Source organism: Aptenodytes patagonicus, chromosome Z (genome assembly GCF_965638725.1).
Source record: "Aptenodytes patagonicus chromosome Z, bAptPat1.pri.cur, whole genome shotgun sequence".
NCBI classification, from domain to species: Eukaryota; Metazoa; Chordata; class Aves; order Sphenisciformes; family Spheniscidae; genus Aptenodytes; species Aptenodytes patagonicus.
The window spans coordinates 51,761,531-51,789,312 of record NC_134982.1 but is presented as its reverse complement, the minus strand read 5'-3'; the positions used below and the strand labels follow the sequence as shown (position 1 = coordinate 51,789,312).

The 27,782-nt window shown below is 41.2% G+C and overlaps 2 protein-coding genes across 2 annotated transcripts; one reads left to right on the top strand and one right to left on the bottom strand.

The window, feature by feature from the left end:
* Positions 1 to 469: 469 nt before the first annotated feature.
* Positions 470 to 4,873, bottom strand: HINT1 (histidine triad nucleotide binding protein 1). Its single transcript, XM_076361959.1, has 3 exons — positions 4,718 to 4,873; positions 1,593 to 1,697; positions 470 to 814 (listed from the first exon to the last, which is right to left on the bottom strand). Exons 1-3 carry the CDS (start codon positions 4,826 to 4,828, stop codon positions 650 to 652), a joined length of 381 nt encoding a protein of 126 aa, XP_076218074.1. The 5' UTR covers positions 4,829 to 4,873; the 3' UTR covers positions 470 to 649.
* Positions 4,874 to 9,893: 5,020 nt separating this feature from the next.
* On the top strand, positions 9,894 to 24,667 carry LYRM7 (LYR motif containing 7). The gene is made up of 5 exons (XM_076362064.1): positions 9,894 to 9,984; positions 13,206 to 13,278; positions 13,952 to 14,022; positions 16,520 to 16,601; positions 24,018 to 24,667. The coding sequence occupies exons 1-5, from the start codon at positions 9,958 to 9,960 to the stop codon at positions 24,092 to 24,094; spliced, it is 330 nt and encodes a 109-aa protein (XP_076218179.1). The 5' UTR covers positions 9,894 to 9,957; the 3' UTR covers positions 24,095 to 24,667.
* The last annotated feature ends 3,115 nt before the right edge of the window (positions 24,668 to 27,782 follow it).

Sequence of the window (27,782 nt, the reverse complement as noted above, 5' to 3'; positions counted from 1 at the left end):
CAAAATCACGACGTAGAAGTAAATACCAATGTGCTATGGAACTATCACAGCTGCCATTAAGCTATTGTTTTACCCCTTCTCATCAGAAAGATGGGGCCTTACAAAGCAGCCATTGACAGAGGGCTCCAACAGGATCTGTACATTTCTAACACATTGCACCGTACTGACACAGCCCTTGCATGGCATGTTTGGAATTACACATACAACACTTTTTTAAAAAGTTTTAGCAGAAGCCTACACTGGCTTTATGAATATTTACATACCACATTCAAAAAGCTTACAAGTTTTCTTCCCAAAAGACATGAAAGATTGCTAAGCAGTTGCACCTTCAGGTTTCAAATGCCTCGGCTAATCACTATGTCCAGAAGATTGTTAACAGCAGACTGAAACACGCTACATACTTAAACTCCATAGAACACCATTTTAACTTGCAGAATTGTTTCCATCAGTAAGGCACACCAGACAGAGATGATTCCCACATGCTAAATCTTTATTGTGCAAATGTTGTTCAGAGCCTTTATTACCCTTCATAGACACACATTCAAAAAAAAAAAAAAAACATTAACAGTGGCTAGATTGATGGACAACATATTAAATCTATTTGGTGGTAGTCTGTATGCATGCAGTTAACTCTTGTGGTGTAAAAATCTTAGCCAGGAGGCCAGCCCAACTGACGACCACCCAGAACATGGAGATGTACGTGATAGACAGACTGCCCACCCTCAGGCCCTTCATTCACAACCATCCGGAATCCATTGGTCAGGCCCAGGTTAGCAGCACACTTCTTGCCAACAATCATTAAATGCCCAAGAAGCTGGAGGAGAAAAAAAAAAAAAAAAAAAAGAAAAAAACGAACAGAAAACACACAAAAAGGGGAGAGGGCAGGAAAGGAAGGAATGAGAGCAGAGAACCATTCAGATAAGCCAATAAGCTAATTTGTAGAAATTCAGCCACTGCTCTTCAAATTGTCGTCTGCCCGCAACTGACATTTTCCAAGAAAAGCTATAAAGACTGACTAGGCATAATATAGGGAAAAAAAGAGCTATAGATTTTTTTCAAGCTAGACCATAACAGACTACAAAAGTGTCACAGAAGCTACATTTATCTAATGGTTAAAGCCCCCATTACTTCTTCAGGCAACATGGATAATTCTGGTAGAAAAGAAACTTTATCTTATCATGTAAAGGTTTATAAAATCTTTGAACTTGATGTGTATAGTATACAAATGAAATATTCAGCACCTCTCAGCTAACTTTCCCTTTCTTTGTATCTGACCTGCCAAAAACCCCAAGCCCATATTAGAATAAGTACTACTGCCTGTAAACCATGAAAACAGACATCAAGACTGTACTCCAAAATAATAATGCATTTTGCACTGCAAACACATACCCAGAGATACACTTCGCTTAGTAACACTACTTTTACTGGAAAACCTTAACTCCATTCCCATTCTAAGCTAGAGGAAAAGGATTATAGTATTGGAAAACTACTCTGCCTCTTTGAAATGTCAAGAGGAAAAGGGGGCGAGTCTAGAAAATTATGAAGTAATTAGAGGTACAGTTTGGTATACAGAAAGCTTCTAGAGTACTTACAGATTCATCAGAATCTTCTGCTTCAGATAACCTGACAATTGGCTTCTTAGGAATCACTAGGAAATGTGTTGGAGCTTGGGGTGAAATATCATGGAACGCAAGGCACTGGAGGAAGAGCAAAGAGTTAAAAGATAATTTGCTTCAGAGAAAGGCAAGAGTTTAAGTAAATCAATATGCCCCACTAAATACATACTTAAGCAGATTATCAGATACCTCAAACATAAGCAGAGATGTTGATTTTTCTGGAGTGATATATTATTCAAAGTCCTCTAATTTCTAAACACAAAACACCTACTTAGCAAGACCTGCTGGTATGAAAAAAATAATCATTACTCGTGTTAAGTATTATTAAAAGCTATAGTCTTCTCAGCAAGGTAATATGCAATTAGGTTCATGATTTATTATTTCCACATATGCATAACAACTAACAGAGCTGATGGCATGCATGCCTATAAAAAGTACATTTATGCTTATTTCACTTTTTTATTAACACCCTGTTCAATAAAACAAATGGCAAAGAGTTGCTAATCATCTTCCAGTTATGTCTGAATATTGCCTTGGTCAAAGATAGCAAGGCAATTTCAAAGAACCTGAAGGTATGTGATTGAGGACATATTACATTTCTGTTCTCAATAGCACCAAGTGCTTCAGAAAAAGATTATTTCAGAATAACATATTAAGGCTGGCTCTACTTCAGACATTCTCAAATTGAGGGAAAGGCATCACTTTTGAAATATGAACAACTATCTGTAGTAAGTAGTTGACTCCAACTAATTTTCTGCAAGTACCAAAATTACTATCCATCAGAAACTGCATGCAGCACCTAACTACATGAAATACATTTCAAATTAGGAACTTCCAATAGGTAAGAGAAATAGAAGAGAAAGCAAAGAGAAAAGAAAGCTATGCCTCTTTGTGCAAATGGCCAACCACAGAACCCGGACTTGCTACTGCAACCACCACAATCTGCAGGTGCCCACACTGAGCATGCACTGCCAGTGCTAACCAAAGGGCATCTCTGACTTACCCATCACATTTAACAGCAAAACATCTGGTAGTTACTGGTTGAGTTATGCCACAAAGAGTGCATACTTATAAACATATACCTTACATTCTTCAAAATATGTATTTCCTAGATGCTTTCAGTTATTTGTGAATCCCTAAAGTGAATATTCTATGTGACTATGCTGCTTTTTAATTCTGCTCTGAGGACTTGTGGCCTTTGCCAAGAGTAAAGGTGGTAAAAAGCCTGAACTTTACTTACATTAACAATGCCTTATCTTGTATAGCCCCAACCTGTCCTATTTTAAGCTATCTTTAAGAAGATAATGCCCAGTTTTAAATATCTGATGAACTGCTTGTTTCTCCCAAACAGAGAAGGATGGTAAGCAAAGAATGGATCAATAAAACTAATTTGCACCTAATTAAATAAATCTTACTTTGATTTGATCAGTTTGTAAGCAGTTTTTCTATTCTATGTGGTCCACACAGAGGCAGAATGCAAATGGCCAAACTGAGTCAAAGAATTTAGCGAGCCGAAGACCAGTAGCAAACAATTTCCTCTGGGACAGAGAACAGAAGTAGTACTGAACAAAAGCACATCACAGAAAGTCCATGAGCGCACAGTAAACCAACCTTCACTTCCGCAAGTTTAGATTAAACTAAAACAACAGTAATAAGGCTTAATTCCACAAAGTCCAGAGACTTTGTACTTGTTACTATCTCCTTTTCTCTGCATGTCAATTAATGATTAAAAGCCTTCCTTACATTTCTCCTTGTAACATTTCCAGCCAGCTCTAAAAAGACCTTCAGAGTCAATAAAATGAATTAAAGATCATCCTCCATAGTCAACTAAACTCTAAAAGCAGTTCTGCATTTCTGCGTAGTTTAAGGTAAAAATTAACTAAGATACTGCAGGTAATTACTCTTCCAGAAAATATTCTGCACTAATGGCAGTCAGAGTAGGTTATATGCTCTCAAGTCACTCATCAAAGTCAATGGCCTGATTCTCTATCAAGCACAGTGCTCAGGTTACACTGCTGTAGCCATTACCACTGAAGGAATAACCTCATGCAGCCTTGACCCGTGTAAAGAAAGGATGCCCACCCTCACATAAACAGAGCAGTAACATAAGCATGATTTTTGGAAAGCAGTGAAAATTTCCAATATTCTTAAGCTATGTATAATTTTTAAGCACACAAATCAGGCAAACAGCATCTTTAGTGAGTCTATATTCTACACTGCAGATAATCCCTTATTTCAAAAAAAGAGCACCCCTGTTAATGTTCAGTATTTCAATTAAAAAAAAAAAGGTGGGGCTTATAGTGGATACTAGTTTAGTTTACATCTTGGAGAGAACAGCTACATTTTTTCATAAGCTAACCATTCCACTTAGCTCCTAGCACGCTGTGGTGCACCAGCATCACAGAATGCTACCAGTCCCACCTCACCACAGAAACCGATTTTTGCAGCCTGCAGAATGACCAGTTCCAGACTTCCGTGAAGACCAGAAAAGCTGTAATTCTCTATAATGCCTTACTTAAATAATCCCTCTCAGACATTCACAACCAAAGCCTGGCAGGCACAGCTGTATCTCCATAATGCTACTGAGAGGCACATCGAGACCTGCATTTCTGAAGTGCAAAAGCAGCTAGTTATGGTGCGCTTTTTAGATAAACGCGCCCGGAATCCACAAGGAGATTGCCCGCGGGTGGCTGATCTAAGGTTTCACGACCACCCTCCTCCACCAGGCGCGAGAAGCCCCGTCCCTTGGCAGTAAAGCCTGCACGGTCCGCAATGCCGTAAGGCCGCGACAACGGCGAATGCCAGCGGCCGCCGCCGGGTGCGTTAGCGCCAGAGACCCTCCTCCACGCACAGGCCGGTGACACAGCAGGGCTGGGGCCGAGGCGGGCCGGGCAGCACCTGCAGCCCTGCATCGGCTCAGGCGCCCGCCGGGCCGGGCCGGGCCGCGCACCGAAGGAACCCGACGCTTTAGGGACGTTGCAGGAGGATGCGGAGAGGCGCCGTCCGTCCGTCCCGCCCGCCCCGCCGCGCTCCTGAGCGCCTCAACGGCACCCCCCGACCCGGGCGGCTGCGAGCGGGGGGCGGCCGCGCACCGCCCGCACCTGCTCGTCCTCATAGATGATATTGGCGGGGATCTCCTTGCGGATGATCTTCCCGAAGATGGTGTCGCCGCCGGGGCGGGCGGCCTGCGCCTTGCTGATCTCGTCAGCCATGGCGGCCGTCCCCGCGCGGCGGCCGTCGCCCGTCGCCCCGCGCTTCCTCTCGCGGCCACGCCCCCCGCGGCGCTCACTGGGTCGACAGATCACGGCCGGCCGTCTCCGCCTCGCGATTGGTGATTTCGCCCGTCTTTTTCGCTTGTCCCCGCCCACTCGGCTGGCCCGCCCTCGCTGAGTAGGTGTGATGGGGCCCAGGGAGGCGCGGAGGGATCCGAGTTGGGTGGGGGGAGGGGGGCTGTTGGCGGCTCCGTGGAGGGATCAAAGCTGTGAAGTGCTGCGGCCGCGGGGAGGTACTGGGGTGCCAAGAGAGGCTGTTGCAGCCAGAACTGTTGTTTATTGCCGCATCAAATCCAACCCAGATATCTGCGTGACTTCTTGGGACTGCGCCCTGCAGCCCAGTGACTGCTTCTGGCAGGGCTGCCCTTAGCTTTTCCATGCAAGTTTGCAGGAGAAACACAAACTGCTGTGAATCCTGTTCCGGCGGCCCCGCTGCCTTGGCAGAGGTTTCCGAGAGGAAAGCCGTGTGGGCCCTGGCACAGAGCACAAGGAGAACAGACAGCACCAGTGTCTCAAGGCCTTCCGGGGCGCAGGGGCCCATCAAGATAGGGCTTGGGCTGAGGCAGGAAGGGGGCTTTTGTGAACATCAGCACTGCCCACAGAGTTTGGAGGGTAAACTCATAAAATAAACTGCGTTTAGTTGGAGGTGTTGGGTGCTGCTAGCATGGGGATGGCTCTTGCAGAGGGGTAATCACGGGCGGCACTTCTACACATAAGCCATTTCCTAACTATAAAACAGACAAATCAATATGACCAGGCAACAACACTGAGGGCAGCACAATATTACACAGCTACACAGCCAGTTGTAAACGCTTTTTTTATATGTATGACACCAGTCATGAAACAGGAGGAATGAAAAAGAAGGAAAAAAAACCACACACGAAAACTAAAAGAGTGACAACAAAGCTTCACTTTTTAAACTTCACAGTTAAAATAGATTGAATCTGATTTCCCTCAAGCTTTGTCTAGGAAGATTTTAATATAAACTGATTCACGAATTCGTTCGAGTAGTATATTCTTTATTTGCAGCGCGCTGGATGCACGGGGGATCCCTCCACCTATCGTGCATGCCCACGACAAAAATCACATCACTTTTATACAATTGAATAATGAATATTCTAATAAAGTCTATACATATTTATTATCTGACCACGCCTACCCCCGCTTCTCATGCTAATTAGTTGCGCCTGCGCAGATCTTCCAAATAATTCTGGGCTGGGGTCATTCCGATGAAGGCCGGTAGTCTTCCTCGTCCCCTTTCACCTAGTTGGCACCAGGTTTTTGCTGATCCTTGAATATCTTGTGTCCTTATCTTTTAACTATGGTGTTAACTGCTGGGATGTTCCTTGCTTGTCCCATTGATTGTCCCATTGTCTAATCTTAAGGTTGATTCGTTCCTGTGTTGTCTTCAGAAGGACATGGTTAATGATTTACGTAAACATCTGTTCCTTATTAAACACATGTCAGAATACATATATAACAAACAGTATATATCATAAATGGTATAGCCTTAATTAGCCAAATACATTCCTTGTGTTCCATCAAAACATTTATATGTATTTGCCTCGTGACAAAAATCTTGAAGGAAAGATAATTCTGGAGGGAGGCAGGCAATAAATACTGCTAAGTGGTTTAAATTTAAAATGGTTCCACATTCAATGAAAAAAGAGCAGAATGTGTCATACACATCTGGTGATAACTCTGAAATTATATATTTTGAGATACCCTAAACAAAGCTCTGACAAAGCACATTAAACACTGAGATGATACTCTGTTCCTCACCTGTTGGTACTGTATTAAGGTATTTTGACAGGTATATGTCTTACAGATAGCATTGGAGTATGACAGCTAAAACAAGGATGGAATTGGTGCTTCAGGGGCAAATTTCTTTCCTTTCTATGGTTGTCTAACCATGGTTATTAAGCAAAGATATGAATAATTTTATTCCCCTATGTTCTCAGCAATTAAACATATTTTGTGAAAGAAGAGCTGACATTAGTAGCTAGACAGACTCAGAACAGTTTAACATAAAAATCCTTATTCAGAATCCATTTGTACGTGTTAGTGTACTTTCAGTAGTTCCATGGGCCACCATGGAGTCAGAAAGCACGTTTCTATGTTAAGAGAAGACATCAAGTGACAATTTAAGAAGTTTCTCTGAAAAGGCAAAAGCATTTTTTTTCATATAGTTGACTTCAACATATATTTTTGTCTCACCATGTAAATGGCAAATTTTATATTATTTTGAATATAACAAGGCCTTTCCAAAGGATTTAATTCATTCACAGCTGCAGTAATTATTCCTGCAAGTAGATCTATGAATAAGGATAATTTATCCTGCTAACAGATCAAGTTTCTTAATGAGGTACATAGTCCAAAATAAGGGCATTTAGAAAATTTGAAATATTAAAAATATTTAGTAATAGTTTAGTGTTCCCACACTTCAATTAGGTTTGAATGTAATTGCAAGTAAACAATGAAATAGACTATATATTGAAGCTAGAGGTCTAGCAAAGCAGTAAAGCTGATTACATTTAAAATCCTTATGCTGCCTTTAGCTAATGCTGGATGATGTGTTATTGAAGTATAAGCTTGTGTGGTTGGGTTTCTAGAGAATGGCAATTGAGTTTTAAAGTACCAGACACAGCCCTGGGATGGCCAGGCCGAGGCTGGGCTGGCCAATCAGGCTGTGGGCAAGGCGAGGCAGGGCTGTGGGGAGCTTGATGTGAGCAGCCAAAGAGGTGGCCTGGCTAGAAAGCGAAAATGACTGAACAGAAGAAAATGTCTGTTGAAAAACACCGGCAGAGAAAATGCCTGTCAGCCTGGGAACTGTGAGCCTGGGAACCAGAAGCATCCTTGAAAAGTGCAGCCGGCCTCTTTTTGAATACAGCTGGGTATCTAGAAACCAGAGACATCCTGAGATACCATCGATAAGTGCAGAAACAAGGAACTGTAACGGCAACTTTTTGTCTGAAAAGGTGAATAGTCTGGGAAAGGGGAAAACACCCTGAGAAACTAAGAACTGGTAACTGCCATTGGCTGTTCTACCGGCAAGAAAAGGAAAACAGCCTGGCAAAATAAAAATTGATCTGAAAGAACAGCAAACGTCATCCTCTATTGGCTGTTCCAGGTGGAAAACTGAAATTAACAGCACCTATTGGCTGCTCACAGTGGTGGTGTCCTATAGCCTCCTATGTCTCTATGATATAAAAATGACTTAATTTTTTTCCAAAATGGAGCCTTTCTCTCTGAGAACATCCCGTGCTGCACGTACTTCTCCTTTCCTAAACAGGCTGAATTCTCTGCAGAAACTTGCTAGGGGATCTTGGACTCCCACCGGGGACGCCTGGCTGACTCCAGACTCTGTGCTGCGGATCATCTTTGACGTGAGGCTCTGTAACTTCATGGTCCCCCTCTGGGACCACTGCTGGGGGCGGCTCGGTCTGCCCTCCCACCTCTGGGATGGTCAGGTCCCCCTCTGGGACTGGTGTGTCCTCCACTCCAGGGTGGTTTGGTCCCTTCTGAAATCTAGTTCACGTGATACTGCTATTCTATATCCATACAAGTAATCTGTCATAATGTATCTGCCGTTATATTGTTGGTAAGTTGCTTCACTAATGGTAAGTTTGTAGTAACCTGCAATAGTAAATACCTACTTGGTTGTTGCTCTTACTGGTTGCTGCTATAATGTTGATTGTTGCTATACAATTCATTGCTGCTATTGTTGATTGCTGATAGTAATTTGTAATAGCTTGAGATGGGTACGTATTTGCTTTATTAATCACAGGTATACTTGTTAGTGGCAATTATTTTGTGGTAATTTGTAGTGAAGTAGAGAAATTTAGAGGATGAAGCCTTTGTGTCCTCGTGTATTACAGAATCCTGCGAACCCACAGTCGCGATCTCTGTACGCCTGCAGGCCAGGTCACCCCCTTTAGGCCATGGCAGGGCTGGAGACGGGCCCTGCTGCGGCATCACAGGCGCCGAGGGGCTGACATGGGTCCCTGGGCCGTGGGCTGCTCAGGCCACTAAGTTAGTGCACTCAGGGCCTTGACATCTACCATCGAAGGCAATTCTGGTGTCAAAATCTGTAATTCCTCTTTAGGTCACCTAAAGAACCATGTCAGGTTTTTTTCCAAAGTTAGGCTGGATTCATGTCTACCAACTTCAGTAGGCATAAAAATAGGGTAGCTGTTTCCATTTTGTGGTTGTTCTTTAGCCCCCGTCAGAATATTCTCTCCAAGAGAAAAGATGTTAAAAGAAAGTATGAAACAGTCCGATCAGTTCTGACAAATAATCCTTGATTATCTCAGTATCAGCATTTAAAAAAAAAAAAAAGGAATTAGAGTTTAAATGCTGTCGAGCACTTCTGGGAAGTAACAGGCAGCGGTGTAAAATAATGTGTTGGCCACAAACTGATGGCTTTCCAGTCACCTGTTTGAAACAAGGAGATTTTTCTTCAGAAGAAAACGGGTAAAATAAGTTATTTTTCATGCCGCGCAGCACCTGGCTGTAGGGCTGCAGTGTGGTGACCCCGGGCAGGAGAGCCTTGTCCTCCATGGCGCGGCCCCTCATCCACACCGCGGGTCACCTCAGCCGGCCCAGGGGCCGCAGGGCAGGAACCCCTGGGCCGCAGGGCAGCCCTGCCAGCCCAGGATGACGGAGGAGCCTGCGGGCAGCGCAGGCAGCCCTGCCTGCTACTTGCGGACCCCCTCCAACTCCTCCTGAGGTCAGCAGGAGTCTCCTGTCAGGTCTCGGCATCCTGAGGGGTGCCACTGTTTGGATGGCTGCCGTTGGCCACATCAGCGAAGGCAGCAGGGGTTAGGTTGGCCGCCCCGGAGCGGCCCGAGGGAGCAGGCGGGGAGCGCCCCACGGGCAGCCGCGCGTCGCCGCCGGGCTGGCGGCGGCGCAAAGGCTGCCCGGACCAACGGCGACGGTGAGTGGTGCTCGGCGGGGCAGCATTGGCGGGAGCACCCGGCAGCACCGCCGCGGGGGGGAGGGCGCGGACCGTGTTCGATCGTCACTTCCGCCTCCACCGCTTCCCCGCTCCTCCGGACCGGAAAAGGACGATGGTCGCCATGGCGAGCCGCGGGCAGGTGAGTGTGGCGCGCATGCGCGGCGGCACGGCAGGGACGCGGCGGGGAGAGGGCGCCGGCGGCCGCGGCCCCCCGAGGGGAGAGCTTGGCCTTTCTCGGTGAGGCCCCCTCCTGGCCGCGTCCCCTGAGGCTGGCGGGAGAGATCGGGGCCTCCCCGGTGCTCGGGGATCGCCCCGAGCGAATTGGAGCCGGGGCCGGTGGGGAAGGGACGGGGAGGGCCCGCGCAGGGTCGGCCCCGCGCAGGGTCGGCCCCGCGTGAGGCGGCGGCGGAGGCTGCCGGCTCTCCGCCTCCCTCCGTCGCCACCCTGCGGCGGCCGCGGGGCCGGCCCTCTCCTTCCCCGTTTGGCCTGCGCCCTGCGTGAGACCGGGAGTCGCTCGTGCTCTAGAGTGCCGCAGGCGCCCGGGGGAAGGCTGCCGCCGGCGGATTGTTGCCGCCATGCTCCAGCCGCCCCTGGGGTCTTTGTCCCTCGTGCGCTGCTTGGTGCCCAGCGTGCTTGGAGTCGGTGGTAGCGCGTGCAGCGCCGAGGGAGCGTGCTGTGTTCCCCCTCAAATCTGCGACCTTAGGCTGTAAATAGTAACTAGACGCAAGCGATATACTTGGGGGAGTTTTTCCTTGCGTGTCACTGGAGGGCAGGAACCTTTTTTCCCTAGCGGTTCCTAGCATTTATAGAGCATCAACAGGCAGAGGCTTTCAGGGCAAGAAGGACACAAAGCGAGGTAATAGGAAGTAGGGGTTTGCATGCAAAAGCTGTTGTGGAAAAAGGAAACAAGTTGAGAGACGACAATCAAGTAGAGGTTAAAATACATCGAGAGAATGAATTGTGATGGGAAGATGAAGAAAAGCAAAGACAGAAGAATTATTTAAACCTTTTATCTTTACGGTGTAGAGTAAAGGTTTGGGGGAGTTGAGCCCCTGTTTCAGAAGTGTTCTGAAGCCCAGTATTAGGGGTACCAGTACACTGAGGTATTAGGGGGGTTCTGTGTTTTGTTAGGTGACTGTAGAGCTCAAAGGAGTATGTGCATTAATATACCTTGCTTCAAAGTCATCTAATGTAACTACTCTGTGGCTGGCATCGTGAAGAACTTTAAAAGAGGGGTTTGCAGAAATAGGCAAATAGCAGAGGAAGATGCCTGAAAATTGTCGATGAAAAAGTTCAGAATAATCCTAAAATACTTCTTCAGGTTTTGCCATACATGTCTTTGTCTCAAAACCATTTGTAATATTAACTTTACTATTTGCAAAGATGGCAAAAATATTATGGGGTAGAGATACTTCAGGATGTCCTGTCCAAATAATTTAGTCAAACCTCTTAAAATACATCTACGGAAAAGAAATTTATTTGCTGGGTTTTAATTCCATAGGTTTGCTTTCCACAGATTCAACCATCTAGGGGATGCTGCAATTAAAGGCAACATGGTGCTGTTCAGTTGCTAATTATTAAGAACACATAAGCTGAAAAGGAGTTAGCAGAGTCCATGTTCTCTTTTATATGTCTCTGCTCAGACTGATTTAACTGATTGTCAAGTTGCATGCTAATTCTTGTAAAAGTGACAAAAGTTTTTTGCTTAAACATTCGTGAGACACTTATGCAATTGAGAATGCACTAGTTTGTCCTCCTTTCCAAAAGACTGATAATGCAGTAGCATATACTCAACAGGATGCTAAATCATAAATTGCAGTAGAAATTATGACATGGTCTAATCCACGTGGTGAAGCGAGATTTGAATTTGTTCATATTTGTAAGTTGTCCCTTAATAGCACTAAAGTTGTGGTAGTATTACATTAAAGAAGCAGCACTGAACTGGAACGTTGCCTGTACTTACTGTTTTACATCTTCTTCCTCTTCCTAAAAACTGTCTTTTTGTGCGTGTGCACTTCTGGATGAATTACGTCAAGGTGTAACCAAGTGACCGGCTGAGCGGAGGGTGGGAACTTAGCTTGAAAATCTAAAAATGTGTTGACTTCTGTTGGAAGTAATAGCTTTCAGAGAAGCTGGCTGTTTCTCCCTATGTCATTGGCAGATTTGAAGCAGAGGCAACACATTTTTTCAGGGCCGTGCCAGGATGTTTTTATTGGCCTCCCACTTTTAGGGGACAGTCTTGTTTGCATCTCCAGCTTGCAGATACACAGCACGCTGATAAAGAAGATGGTAATTTCTCGGTTACAGCCCTGTGTTTCCTCTGCGTCCTTCTAAGAAATTTTTGGAATATTAATTGTGAAAAAACAATTTAAAAATATCATGAAGGTAGCTGGAATTGGGCCTTCCAGAGATGCCAAAACACACTAGGAAGTACTAGAAATAGCTTCAAAAGGTATCTCATTATCAAGGGGTTTGTTGGGTTTTTTTTGGTGCTTGTCAGAGATTCCTGTCAGTCTCTGACAAACGCCAAAAAAGTCTGATAAGGACTTGAGGATTTCTTTAATTCATTACAGCCTGTATGAATAAACAGTCAAAACCACATGACTGTGAGCTGTGATTCTCAGGGGTTTTGCTTTACCTACATACTGAGGTGTATAATCTCTATATTGTAAATCCTAATTTTTTGAGTGTTTGCTTTTATTGAAGTTTTTATTTGCTGATCTGGCAGTTACATTTTGGGAAGGACTTTGTTTTGTGTTGGTTTTGCCACATCATCTATAGAAGATTATGCCCAGGTATTATAGATATACGAAAAAAAAATTGCTGAATTATTTAATATACAGTTTGAGATCCTTTTGAAATTCACTTTTCTCACTTGGGCTTGTAAGTGTGAGAATACTTCAGCCATTTATATTTGTATCTTTTTTTCATAATCGGAGACTATCCAGTGATGTACCCTTGGTAGTCACTTCAGGTGACTTGACTTTTAGAGTTACGCTGATTCTGTTGGGTTTATTTGGTATTGACACAGTAAATACGTTTGCATCAGTGTATTTTGAGGATTATATTCCCATCATGCCAAAGGATTATTTAGGAGTGTAGTGCTAGTACTCTCTAGCATCTTAGATTAATAAACATCTAGAACTGTCTAGGATTTTGATTTCCTCACATCTGCTTTGGCTACAAGTTATTTGATCAGGAATTGAGGTAAAGTATCATAGATACTGGTTCCATACAAAATTCTGTACTAAATGGAAAGAACGTGAAAGATCAACCAGAACACTCTTAATTGTAACATGTTCATTTTAACTAAGAATCTTGCTAGCAAACAAACTAATTCTATTGATGTTGTATTGACAGGTTTTGAAGCTTTTTAAATTATTACACAGAACCCGGCAAGAAGTTTTTAAAAATGATGCCAGAGCCCTTGAAGGTGAGATACTTTTTTTGTGTGGTGGATGCTTATCTATCTTTCTGTGGAACTTTCTTCTCTGAATACACAGAAAGAGAATTCTTAACATAATCTTCCTTCAAATTATTCCCTTCCACATTTTATAACTAATCATTGGGAAAACTTGTGTATCCATAACCAGATAACCCTTAATTTAAAACAAAAAACTGGTTGTTAGACTCAAGCCATATTTCGTAAGGAAAACATCTCTTTTTGGAACCTTGGTGATCTTCCTGGGATTTCCCACACACACCACACCCCCCCACACCCCCCCTTTTTTTTTTACTTCCTCTCTTCAGTCCAGCCAAAGCATGTTTAACTGTACTAAGCATTTGAGTTGATTCTCTTTATGTACAGTGGTTTCTCAGGGGATAAATACTGCTTTTTTAGTAAACCAACTTTTAGTAGTGGCTTCTGTATGTCAGTTATTTTTAAAGCTCAGAATGCTAGATAGGCAATCATATTTTATTCCTATACCAGTGAACTTAAAATATGACATCACCTGAAATCCATGGAAATCTTACATTAAAAGACTTCAGGCAGAGTGCACCAGGAAGGTGCTATAAAGGACTTAGGATTCTGAACTTTGAGGCAGTGACAAAGACAAGATACAATTTTTTGTTCACACTTTAGTTTTTTTGTTTACTTTATTTAGCTGCAAGACAAAAGATAAATGAAGAATTCAAAAATAACCAAGATGAGACATCTGAAGAGAAGATAAATGAGGTACTTCTTGTTTTCGTTGTTTTTTTCCACTTTGCATAATAATACTTACATAGGAGCTTTTTACTTAAAAGATCTCTAAACCGATGTAAATACTTATTGAGACATTGTGAGAGCCAGGTGAGTTCGAAAAGGCTTTTACATGGATCTTTGTTTATAAATATATTGATATGTCCATTGGTATTAATAGTGTGTTATAGAATTCTGCACATACAGAAATACGTAAGGAGAAGGTGTCTTCTGATCAATATGCTTATTTTGAAGCTTATAATAAAATTATGGAAAAAATGTTTTATGTTGCTATTTTCATGCAAATATTTTATATACTTTGCTCATAATATCTATCTGAGCTGTGGTCACTTAAGTTTACCTGGTCTTCGTTGTACAGGCAAGCACAGAAAGATACAGAGAAATTAAATAATCTGCTCAGTTACTGGCAGACATGAGAAGTTATTTTGATTCCTGATGACTAATGAGGCAGCATCTTTTGTGGGAGGCAAAAACCAGCCAAATGATCATGGCTATTGTAATATAGAGGTATTAATTATATTGCTGGGGTTTTTTGCTTCTTCTTTCCTCATGGTGCATTAAAAGGAGTAGAACATTCTGTTAACTCACTGTGTAAGTTACCTTTGCTCAGTTGTTACCTTAACACTTTTTACTGAGTCGTTTTTCTAAAACTTACTGAGGCCTGAAATGAAACTTCTGTATTTTAGGTATTTTTAGTTCTTAACATCCATACAGAGTGAGTAATTTAGTCCTTGTCATTCAGCCTTTTAACTGACTGTATTTACATTGTCATTGGGCACTAGTTGGAAGAAAGTGCCTCCATCTGTCCTTTGCAGAAGTAAATCTGAACCTTTGCATCATACCAGCCACTGGACAGTAACATAGATAGTTCTGTGCATTTAGTTAGGACTTTCTAGCATTTCTGCTTGTTATCAGGCCCCTATAGTAATACTTCTGTGTTTGTGTTCCTGGTGTCTGATCTGTTAAATTGTATGTTCTTTTTGTTATAGATGTACAGGAAAAATACTTGCTGTAATTTTTAAATCTATGTTTGTTAGGAATGGCGACCTACAAAATACACATATGTAACTCTTTAATATGGGTTAATTGATATCTTGATTAAATGTGTCAGTGGAAGAAATTCTAGACTTTTATCACAACTACTGTCGTAGAAACTGTCATTTGTTCTATATACATATATACAGAATAGACTAGGATGCAGAGGAACTGAATCAAATGATATACAGGACTTGAGAGAATTTGGGCACTTGCTTGCATAAACATGGGGGTGTTAGTGTTCTGCTTTGGGCAGCAGCTAAAAAAATGAATATTGACCAACCAAATGTGCATTACTTTGCCGGAATAGAAAGCTGCAACGTCTTCTAATGTGACATCAAATACTTAGTTATGTAGTGACCTAAGGAGGTAGGAGTAACTATCTGCAGTGTTAGAATGTGAGATGTGGCAGCTCAATCTACTGCAGCGTTTTAGTTCAGATCAGGAGTGCACTTCTGAAGTTACCTTGGTTATCTCCACTTCCTGTGATTTGGCTTGTTTCGTGAAGCAGTCTCAGAGCAAATGACAGAATTACTTTAAGATGAAGCACACCTTCCACTTCAGATTCAGGAGCATGCAGCCTAGCTGCTAATGGGCATTCAGTAGGGGGAACTCGAGGATACCTAGTCCAAACCCTTAAAAGGGAAAGGTGGGAGGAGAAATTCAGTGCAGATGTCAAATCTTGAGCTCTAACTCTTGCAAAGATCCACTTCTGTTGGTACACGCTACTTCCTAGTGTAAGCATGTTTCCCAAAGTGTCTCACTTGTGCAATTTCATTTATTTCTGACACAGGTATCATGCAAACAAGTATTAGGCTTCCCTTAATCACTCAGCAAAACTAGCAAGGGTGCTTCTGCTTATCCTCTTAATGAGGGAAGGAATTCTCGGCCTTTTGCCAAATATTAATGCCTCTGCTCATCTTTAGGTAGTGCCTTGTTCCTGTACTGCTTTTCTGTGAAACCTCAATATTCTTAATTCTTGTCATGTTTTGCCCTTATTTTTGTCTCCTTATTTCAAGAACAGGAATGTTAAAATAACCAGATTACCCTTTCACTAGGAGTAGTCAGATATTATTGAGGCATTCACCAATGTCTTTGATCATTGGAAACTAGTTACTTGTTTCGGTAGTTGCATTCTACCTTATTCATTTGCAGTTTTAATTGGGTATATAGATTCTATGCTGCTGTATGTTACTGAGCAGACGTTTCCTTCCTCTCGTGCTGTATGTCAAGGTAGCTTATATATCAACCTGTAAGTTATTGCAGCATCCCCAAACTAAAAGCTATGTATAGATAGTGCATAACCAATGGAATAATAGAACTGACTGGCTTTATTATTTGAATAGCTGCCTGGTATGGAAAATACCTTCAGGAATAATTACGTATAATTTAAATTAATCTTTTGTGTTGTTTGTTTCTTTTTCCCTTTTACTAGCTTCTGAAAATAGCTTCAGATGTTGAAGTGATTCTCAGAACTTCTGTTATTCAAGCAGTTCACACAGATTCTGACAAAATATGTGAGTAAAGCTGCATGCTAAAAAGATGTTTAAAAATGTTGTAGTTCGGTAAATATAAAACTTGAAAACTAAGTAAAGGGATAGAGAGCGCAAAAGTCTGTTTATCTGTCATTTCTCCACCCAAACTCTAAATTTAAGCCTGTTGACTAATGTCACTATCTAGGACAGGTAGAGGTTTCAAAGGTGCAAAGTTTCTATACAAATATTTTGAGATACGGAGGCTGGTAGAAAAGAGGTGGTGACTGCATTTAGTGCCCTCATTGAGAGAAAAGTTATAACTTGGTACCTTAACTATTAGGAGAGACAGCAATTAGGTAGCAAGTCAGCATGCATGTACTGGCTAGTCAGTCAGTATATGTCTAAATGTAGTAGCCACAGTATCTGCAGGTCCTTGCTCTACCAAAGAGTTAGAAGCTGCCTGAGGAGAATTAGCAAACACAGTATGTACGCTGTCCATAGAGTAGCTTTTTCCTTGAGGATTGAGTGTTCTTTTCCAAAACCTTGTTCTGACAATTGAAGTTTCAGATTATGCCTTGGAAGATTTGTGACACAATGATGGCCTATCAAATTATGAAATTCTGGTTCCTGGTTTAGAAGTTCTTTTATCTTACAGTTAAACACAAGAGAAGTAGTAGGTTCAGCATACAACTGTGTGGTAGAGGATAGGAGAAATCTTTAGCTGTGTACATTGTTTCCTTTCACTTCTGTTTAGTGGTGTCTGTAAAACTTTCTACATATGTTCAGTTTTAGATTTATTAAAGCATTTAACTTTAGAACAGCCATTATGATCTAGGCCAAAGATATGTCTAGATCAGTGTCGAGTCTTCCACAGTGATCCTAGGCAGATGGATATAAACATCTTCCAGCTGTTTACACCTGGCAGCACTTCCTGAGCCAGAGGTGGTTTCTGTTTTAGTTACCCTCAGTGGGTTTCTCTCTCATGAACTTGTTTCGGCCAACTGATGCAAATTTCTTGCATCCAAGAACCTTTGACAAAGAATTTACTCTGGTTTTTATGACAAATCACTTGGTGTAGTTTTGAATCTGGTCCTACTCTTCAATTACTATGCATTTTCACCAAGCTGTTCATGAGTTTTTAAGCCTCTTATTGCCCGCCCTTTTGGTTCCCCCCCCCCCCCCCCATGGAACAGCTTCTCTGTGAAACAGCGGGTGAATGCCTGTGATCATTCTGTTGCTATTCTCTGCACCCTTTTCAATTCTATGATATCTCTCTTAAGATGATTAAGAGCTTTCTCTCTCAATCAGAGCTGAGCACAGTCATCGAGCTATGGGCAAACCAGGTATTTATACAAACAACGATGGCACAATGATGTTTTCTCTTTCATTCTCTATTGGTTTCCTAGTCATTCCTAATTCTAAATTTCATTTTTGGCTGCTGTGCATACATATATTTATTTATTTTTATAAAATTATCTTGTATTCATTAAACTCATCTGAATGGTCATAGTCAGTTTTGAACCTATCGTTTTCTTTGTGAAGTTAGTATATTTTTTGACCTGTGTGCGTTGCATGTCTCTATATGTAATTTTGTCTGTCATTTTACTGGTTATTCAGTCAAGTCTTAAGCTTGTCCTGCAATTCTTCACAGTAAGCCATTTTCTTAAAGAACTTATTCAGGATGGTATCATTAAAAAATGTTCTTTTCCAGGTTACTTACAAATATGTTGAGCAGCACAGATGCCAACAAAAATACCTGCAGAACTCCACTTTTGACACCCTTCTGTTGGGAGACCTGTTCATTTATTGTTCACTTCCTACAGTTTAATCAGTGACTTATCCTTGCAAGACCTTCTGTCATAATAAGGCGGCTGTTTTCTTGAAAGTGTTCGCTGAGGGACTTCTGGAATCCAAGCATGTTGTGGCAGCCCCCCAAGAGCTGTTCAGAGAACTCCAGCAGGAGTAAGGCAGAACTTCCCTTGCAAAAGCCACATGAATTCATGTTCAGATAATAATTTATATTCTAATACTGTGTGAGCGTGTAGGGATGGGGTTAGGACAGTCAGAGCCCACCTGGAGTTGATCTTGGCAAGGAATGTGAAAGACAGCAAGAACAGCTTCTACAGGTATATCAGCAGCAGGAGGAGGAGGGGAAGCTGTGGGCCCACAGCTGAATAGGGCAGGGGACCTGGTAACAAAGGACACAGAAGAGACTGAGGTGCTCAGCACCTTCTTCACCTCTGTCTTTACTGCTGAGGTTTGCCTTCAGGAATCACGGGCCTCAGACCATTGGGAATGTCTGGAGCGAGGATGACTTACTTTTGGCAGAGGAGGAAAAGGCTAGGGAACATCTGAACAGATGGGGCATACACAAATCCATGGGACCTGATGTGTTGCACCCATGGGTGGTGAGGGAGCTGGCTGATGTCATTGCAAGGCCACTCTGAATCATCTTTGAAAGGTCATGGCGATTAGGGGAGTTGCCTGAGGACTGGAAGAAAGCAAATGTCACTCCTCTTTTCAAGAAGAGCAAGAGGGAGGATCTGGGAAACTGATCAGTCTTACCGTGATCCCTGGGAAGGTGGTTGACCCAATCCTGGAAGCTGTTTCCAAATGTTCTAAGAACAGAATGGGGACTGGGAGTACTCAGCAAGGATTTACAAAGGGGAGATCTCTGACCAATCTGATACCCTTTTACAGTGAAATGACTTGACTCAGTGGACAAGGGGAGAGCAGTGGTGATTGTCCATTTTGGCCGTAGCAGAGCTTTAATGCTGTCTCCTTTAAAATCTTCACAAAGAAAAAGTGGTAGAATTGCCCCCGCCTAATTTTAGAGACTTCTTAGAGAAATGGTTGCAATGAGGTTTGTGTGGAAAGAGGTCTTCCAGACTCTAGTAGCCAGGAAGACTTTGTCCTGCAGCAAAAAATCTGGAGTGCATCTGCACACAGGGTGCATTTGACCTGCTTATGAATGCAAAGGATGTCATTATGCAGTCTCTTGCCCGTTCTTTCCTTTTTTTTTTTTCTGTGTCTGTTTTGGATAGGTCTAAGCTTTGCTTCTCACTCTGTAATTGATCTTACTGCAGTAAGAACAAAACAATAATCTTGAAACAGCCATTGCAGTTTGAGAGCTGTCTGTTTTGTGTGTGTTTGGAATATATATTGAAGTGAGAAATATTTAGTCTTGAATCACCAATTAAAAGATGAGGAATGCTTAGAAAAGAAATCCAGAGCATCATGATAGAAGTTCACAGAATAAGAATGAACAGTATGGAAAAAAAATTTATAGAATGGATAGATATTCTTACTTGTCCTGGTAATTATGTTTTAATTATAAAACATAAAGAGCATTCAGTGAAGTTGGAATTCACATTCAAAGCTAATACCAGAAAAATGCATTTTTATTTTACACAATAAATGGTTCTTAAAGGTCACGGCAATGAAAAATCTTTGTGGCCAGGAGGAAGGTATTACTCAAAATACAAAAAAGCAGAAGATCCAACTTGATGCTTAGCTTGATACTATACTGAAAGAGTAAAAGCAAATCTTCCTACAGAATGAATATACAGACCTTTATACCATGGTAAATTGATCAGTAACAGAACATCATTCCCAAGTGCCATTCTTTGAGCAGGCTTCTAGTGTGTTTGCATCTTTCCTAAGAATCAGGCTTTGATTAGTCAGATAGCACTCTGAACTAAGCAATGCTGGTATAGCCCTTACTATCTTAATGTCACTGGTAGCACACAGTATGCCATTAGAAAACTTGTGAAACCAGAAATTCAGAATTTTTAGGGAGTTGAGATAATTGTCACCATATTTTGATACTAGTTTATGCTGAATAGCTTCGTCAGTGCATCGTGTGAAATTGTGCCTATAAATGGCACAAATGTGGTTTCCACTGCTGCTCCATTTTGTTGAATATCTCGCCCTACTGTTTCCATCCTTTCTTATTTGTAAAGAAAAGCTGTCTGAGAATAAAAAGAGGAAAAAAAGTTGGAAGTGGACTTCACCTTCCAGTTGAATCTATGGCTAGGTAGTGTCGTGGTTTAACCCCAGCTGGCAACAAAGCCCCACACAGCCACTTGCTCACTCCCCCCCAGTGGGATAGGGTTGAGAATCGGAAGGGTAAAAGTAAGAAAACTCGTGGGTTGAGATAAAGACAGTTTAATAGGTAAAGCAAAAGCCATGCGTGCAAGCAGAGCAAAGTAATGAATTCATTCGGTACTTCCCATCGGCAGGCAGGTGTTTAGAGCCATCCCCAGGAAAGCAGGGCTCCATCACACATAATGGTTACTTGGGAGGACAAACACCATCACTGCAAATGTCCCCCCCTTCCTTCTTCTCCCAGCTTTTATTGCTGAGCATGATGTCAAATGGTCTGGAATATCCCTTTGGTCAGTTGGGGTCAGCTGGCTGTGTGCCCTCCAAACATCTTTTGTGTGTATATGATGAAAATACCAAGTGGATCTTCTCACTTTCCTTTGCTTTTTGGCACCTAGGAGCCAGTTCGTGGTGCAAAATTTGTTGCAGGAAATGCCTGTGTAGGTATATGAGTCTGCTTAGGTAGCATGTTGAACGGGTATTCAATTCCAGTACAGCTTTGATTAAGGAAGTTTTAGCAGAACTCTTTGATCTTTAATCTTTACACTCTATGGTAACTTTTATAGTGCCAGTAGAATTACAGTTAGCTCCCTTGTTGCTTTTATGGTATCATCTTGTATGAAATGAGAGGCTTGGGACAGATATATTAACACACACACAAAAAAAAAAGTGGAAGTGCAGCCCTAAGGTGGCTGCTTGAGTTGCTGTTGGTTGGCAAATAAAAATAAGCGACCTCAGCTGAAAGTGTACTTTTCATAGTGCTTCATCTTTAGTGCTGCATGTTTGTTTTGGCAACTTTGTAGGTGAAGGTTTACTTTGCTGTAGTAGAAAGTATATTGGCCTATTTGGAAAAAAAGAGAATATTGTGAAATACTTATATTTGGGCTGTATTTAAATTAGTATTATGTCCTTGCTTCATCCCAAGCCACCCCCCCCCACCCCCGAAAAAAAAGATTGAAGTGATCAGTTGCTATGTTGTATGAAAGAAGAGTGGGGAAAAAAGAAACTTGGTAAAATGTTTCAGAAAGCTATTGCTGCAGCTGGTTTCCTTAAGTGAGTTACTGTCAGAATCTTCTGACTCTAACTTTTTGTATTATAGCTGAGAATATACAATTTAGCTACACCTGGTGGTTTTCCTCTTCTGGTCGTTTTTTTTTTTCCTTGCAATCCTGCATCTCTACGATAGCTATTTAATAACTGAAAAGAAAAAGCCGAAGACTTGTCTTAGACAGTGAGAGCAAATACTGGTAAGGGGAACATTTTCCCTAATCAAATGAAATTATTCTGTGCTGTCACAGAAGCAGCGCACTCTTTAAGTGTTCCTCTTTAAAAAGAATTTGAGATGCAGTGGTGTATAGTCATGTTGGGATTCACTGGTAAATCTTTAAAGAAAGAAGAAAAAGAAATTAGGCTGAGGTTTTCTTATTTAAGAGAAGACAATTTCAATTGTCATTGTTAGTCATAGTAGACAATTTTTCTGATTTTTTTTTTTAAATGTTTCAGTCTGAGTTACGTTACTCAGTAGTATACGAATGTCTCGGTTCTATTCATTTCACTTTAACTTCAGATTAAGCTGATATAAGTAAAGCTTACATTTTAGTAATATACCACACATGCCGTATGTTCTGATGGTTTTGATTTGGTGTGTTGGCAGTGTATGTTCAACACTTAGCTTTGAAAAGGAAGGTTAAAAATTCTTCTCTCAATCTTTATTTGTTTGGACTTTTGTTTTTCAATACTTTATATCCAATTCTGTTTTTCTTTGGTATTGTCGTGGTTTAACCTCAGCCGGCAACTAAGCACCACGCAGCCGCTCGCTCACTCCCCCCCGGTGGGATGGGGGAGAGAATCGGAAGGGTAAAAGTGAGAAAACTCGTGGGTTGAGATAAAGGCAGTTTAATAGGTAAAGCAAAAGCCACACACGCAAGCAAAGCAAATGCAAGGAATTCATTCACTACTTCCCATGGGCAGGCAGGTGTTCAGCCATCTCCAGGAAAGCAGGGCTCCATCACGCGTAATGGTTACTTGGGAAGACAAACGCCATCACTCCAAACGTCCCCCCCTTCCTTCTTCTTCCCCCAGCTTTATATACTGAGCATGACGTCACATGGTATGGAATATCCCTTTGGCCAGTTTGGGTCAGCTGTCCTGGCTGTGCCCCCTCCCAGCTTCTTGTGCACCTCCAGCCTTCTCAGTCGGTAGAGCATGGGAAGCTGAAAAGTCCTTGACTAGTGTAAACACTACCTAGCAACAACTAAAACATTGGTGTGTTATCAACATTGTTCTCACCCTAAATCCAAAACACAACACTGTACCAGCTACTAGGAAGGAAATTAACTCTATCCCTGCTGAAACCAGGACAGGTATTTATGTTTCATGTACCTATTCTATGTGTGTAGATCAACGTGTTTTATTATAAATTTACTCACAAGTATTTTATCTAAGAGAAATGCAATTGAAATTTTACTTAAAGCTCTTAAACTTACTAAATGCATCAGTATCAGTACACAGATACAAAAGGAACATACCTTGAAGGAAGTCAGTTTTCTTTCATATAAGGTAACGGGATATCAGTGCACTTTGGACAGAATGTTACTCATTACACACACAGTTTTACAGGTTTACTGTACCTTTCACAGCTGACTTAGTCAAAGTACAGCATTATGATTTCAGGTGTCTGTGCTTTAGTTTTTGCTGCTGAAGCAAATCCGACATGACATAGCTTCTTCCCTTCATGAAGAAAGGACAAGCTGATTTCTGAAGAGCTAGATGGCAAGAACTTAGAGTCAGGAAAAGGTTAAAATGGTGTATAATTAGACAAACCCTAATGCACTGCACTTCTGTGATGATACAGTGGCCATAATTTTCATTTGATGCTTTCTTTTCCTGTTGGCCTTTAAAACAGGTGTGACAAGGTGAATGTTACAGATCAGATTCCAGGACGCTGGGGGAGAGGGCTAAGTCAAATTTAGTATTTGGTTTTGGAACTGTTGAAGTAAACGTAATCTGACTCAGGCATGATAAAATTGCCATTCTCTCTCTTGCCAAAAGTTACTGCAACGCTTTACCATTTTTTATGGATTCTTAATGCTATTAAAATATTTTCAGTGCTTTTAAAAGGAAAAAGGGAAGGCAATATTCTGACCAACAGAAGGTAAAAATCTTAATATAATTTTATCTTGGGTAGGTACCATGTTACTGCTTGTACGCGTACCAGAAGTTCATATTCTCATTTTAGTAACCTGATTTTTTTGTAGTAACCTGACTTTTTGCTTGTAAATGTAAAAACAACTTTAGAATTTTAAGTAGTATTTTCCATAAGATTATATTCTTACAGGTTTTTTTCTATTACAGTGCTCATACCCAGGAAGGATCTGCTACAAGACAACACTCCTTATTTTGGTAAACCAACAAAAAAGCATGAATCCTGAGGAAAATATGCCCCTCTCCCCAGAAGGTTAATATCCTGTAATGAGATCTCTGAAAACCAATAGTGGATACCTGTTTTAAAGCTAAGTTTGAAAAAAAACAGTTAAATATTGTTACCAGGAAAACAGGGACTGAAACCAAGTCACTGATTTTATTGTGTGCTGTGATATCATCATGCCCTTCTTCTGTGGAAGATGCTAATACTTCCATGGAAACTCAAGACACACAGTTCTCTTAAAAATGCACTGCTGAATTGTGTTACTTCAGCCAGGAATGTTTTTAATTATGACAGTTGTCAGACAGAGATTGTTTCCTAGCAATCCAGAGTTTTTCAAAACTAAGTACAAATTAAATGCAGTTCTTAATCCTGATAATATTTATTTATAAGTTTATTGTCAATCATACGCTGCTTTGAAGTAATGAAAAACCATCTTGTGGCACTTACCATTAAATTTATGCTTTGCACCAAAAGCATGATTTCTGAAGTTGTCATTAATTGTACACTAATACACTGTGATGTTTGAGAGGGTTCTTAAGGTTTGTCTGAATAAATTATTCAGGCTTTACAGATGGGAGAGCGTGTGTAGTGTTTTTCTTCTCCCCCACACCTTTCAACAAGCAGTCAACCTACATTGACTTTTTTTTCCATAAGGAGCATAAGAGAGGGGTATGCAAGGGAGAGAAAATAGAAGGTAGTTGCCGTAAAGAGAAAACAAAACAGAACATTATCTCAAGCAAAGTGACTAATTTTTAAGCAGAAATAATTAAACAGGGGTCTGGCAAGAATGACAAATATACAACCATTAAGGTATACATCCTGTGGCACGCTGGAATTGGGGGGAATTCATCTCTTGTAGACCCATTGCTTTAGGCTATGGAAGTAGCATATTAGTGATCTTATCCTTCAGATTGATTTCATAGAACTGAGGTCTTCACTCTTTTGGTAGTGATGTAAAATAGTATTGCCTGTTAGCGTGCAAAATGTCTACTAAAAGACTTAGTGATGTCAACAGTAGATGGTGGTCTTTTGTATGATGTTTGAGGAAACCGCAAGTGGAGAAATTATTTTCATCTGACTATTGCTTCGGTATTGTTCTGCTGTCATGTGTTTTAGGTTTTTATTTTTGACAAGAATTAACACATTGATAGACAGTGCAGAAATGTCAGCTTACAGGATCAGGCTTGGGATTCGACAGGCATTTGTGTGCTTCATCTTACCTACATCTTGCATACTCGTAATAAAAATACAGAATGAGTCACCTGAATAACAAACAACTGCTGAAAATAAAGGACATGTTAAAAAAAAAGTTGGTAGAATTCAATGGCCTTCAGAACAATTCTCCTTACATTCCTGTGCAGTATGTTTATGGTCTATGCATTAACATTCCATGTTCCTGCTGTCCTTGTGCGTTCCTGGGCAGCAAAGACAAATGGAATTTTGCAGTGCCGAGATGAAGAAAATCAAGTTGATAGGCAAAAGACTACTAATGTGAGAGACTGACAGGCCTATTTGTTGCTCTTGTTTCAATGTGATCTTAAATAAGAATCCAGGGGGTATCCAGACCAGGGTAAGTAGGAATCCAAATAAGGAATTGAGCCTAAAAATATCTCAGAGTTGGTCACTGTCTGGGCCCAGCAGGTTTTTGCTTTCTGCAAATTTAACTTTCCAACCTTGAGAGACTCTGACAAACCTACTTAATGAGCAGCTGGTAATTAAAGGCTTCTCTGTGCTACTTGGTGGTAGTGGCTGTTCCTCTTCCCCTTATTCCATGCTTACCTATTGGTTCATGTTCCAGTACCCAGTCATCTCCCCAGCTTCTGTTTCCATTTTCATTTCACTCTGGGTGTGAATCTGTTCTTGATACTGCTGGCTTTCTGCTCATATATATCTTTATTTTCCTTAATCAATATTAATAATAAATAATGTTAAAAAGACAGGAACTATTGTTGCATTCCCTCTGCAAAATTTGAAGTGTTAGCTGAAACTGTTTAAAACATTACAGGGCCTTTCACTTAATGACTTGGGAGGGGAAAAGGTTGATTCTTTACAACAGAAACTGTAATTTAATAGGCTTACAATAACACAATTCAATCACATTAAACTTTTTCACGTTTACTGGAACTGCAGAATTTTAGAGCGGACATATGTGCCTTTCTTCCAGAGTTTGCATCATCAGTCTTAAAAAATAAGCCTTAAAGGTAATAGTTCTTTAAACTGTAGTTTAACTAGGTCTTCTATCCAAAGAATCTGTAGAGATCTTTTGCAGGCAGGAAGTTCTGTTGAAAAGGGCTCACTGCTTGTTCAGATCTGCTACAGTTCAGCTGCTATAGCTGATAGGTCAGTATGGTCTAAGCACTGGGTGATGCTCTCTGGAGGTTCCTTCCTGACTTACACAGATACACTCGCTGTGCTGCTTAGCAGGACCTGGTATTTTAAAGGTGAGTTTCAGGTCTACTCGAGGTAGTCACATGCTTACACAGAGTTTGGCAGAACAGATGTCACATCAGTGATTACATATAAGAAAATTCTAAGCACTTCAGCTTTTGACATCATCTACCAGAGATGTGTCTGTTAAAGCCTTCTGTCCTGGTGTTCTCCTTCATGAAGTGTTTGTTGACTTTGTGTACACTGTAGCTTTAATGAAAGCATTAAATACAGCCAAGGAATATTTCCTGTTTAAATAATTAAGTTTTGGTTTTGTTCTAAAGACCTTTCCCTCTCCTTTATTTAAGTTTAAAAATACAAGGTTTCTTCAGCTTTTTTTATGCAAGCAGTAGCTCAGGATAGGGATCAAGCATGGTATTAGTACATTTGCATAGCCTGATGTTCATAAAGCACAGGTGATAGATTTAACCTATTAATTGATTTTGTTTGCATGGGTAGGATTTGTATTGAAGTCTTTATGGTCTTCAGGTGAAACAAGGTGGCTTTTCTAATTTAGCAGGGCCAAATTAATCCCCTTCTCTGTTACTGTGCACTTTGGTAAAGGAAGCATTTAGTTGCTATTTTTACAGGGAGTGCTATTGTACACCATGAAGTGACCACAAAGAGTTGATGTGGAAGTAGCATTAAAAGTTTAATCTGGAGAAGTGGCTTGTACCTTCCCCAAGGTGCCGAGTTCTCAGGCAGTTTTTCAGGTAATAAGAGATCAACAAACTGTGGCAACTTCAGTGACTATATCTAGCATTAGCATTTATTCTTTTTCTTAGAGGTCATACCAGCTGAAGGAGCTGAACTAGTCTGAATGCTGCATAGCATCATCAGTCCTGTTTGTATCATACTGGACCTGTAAATAAAGTAATTTAGCTTCCAGTACTGGCAGTTCTTTACACTTCCTTTACAAAAAGGAAAAAAAATATTGACAATTGAAAACTAAAAATAAAGGCTGACCAACTTACAGGAAGAGCTGAGTCCTAATACTTCCCTGCCTTAGATAAGTTTTTCCAAACCACTTGCAACAATTTAATCCTAAACTCTGGAGTTCGGTGGGCTGTCAAATTTTTGATCTTTAGCTTTATGAGAAATTAATTACTTAACACAAAGCACAAATTGCAACATGAATTCAGTGTTAAGGCTGGTATTTTACAGCTACAAAGGTTTGATGTTTTGATAACTCTAGTAGAAATCCAGTCATCTTTGAGGGTAAAGTATATGTTGCTTATATGGGGCAAATCTGTGGTGAAGATATC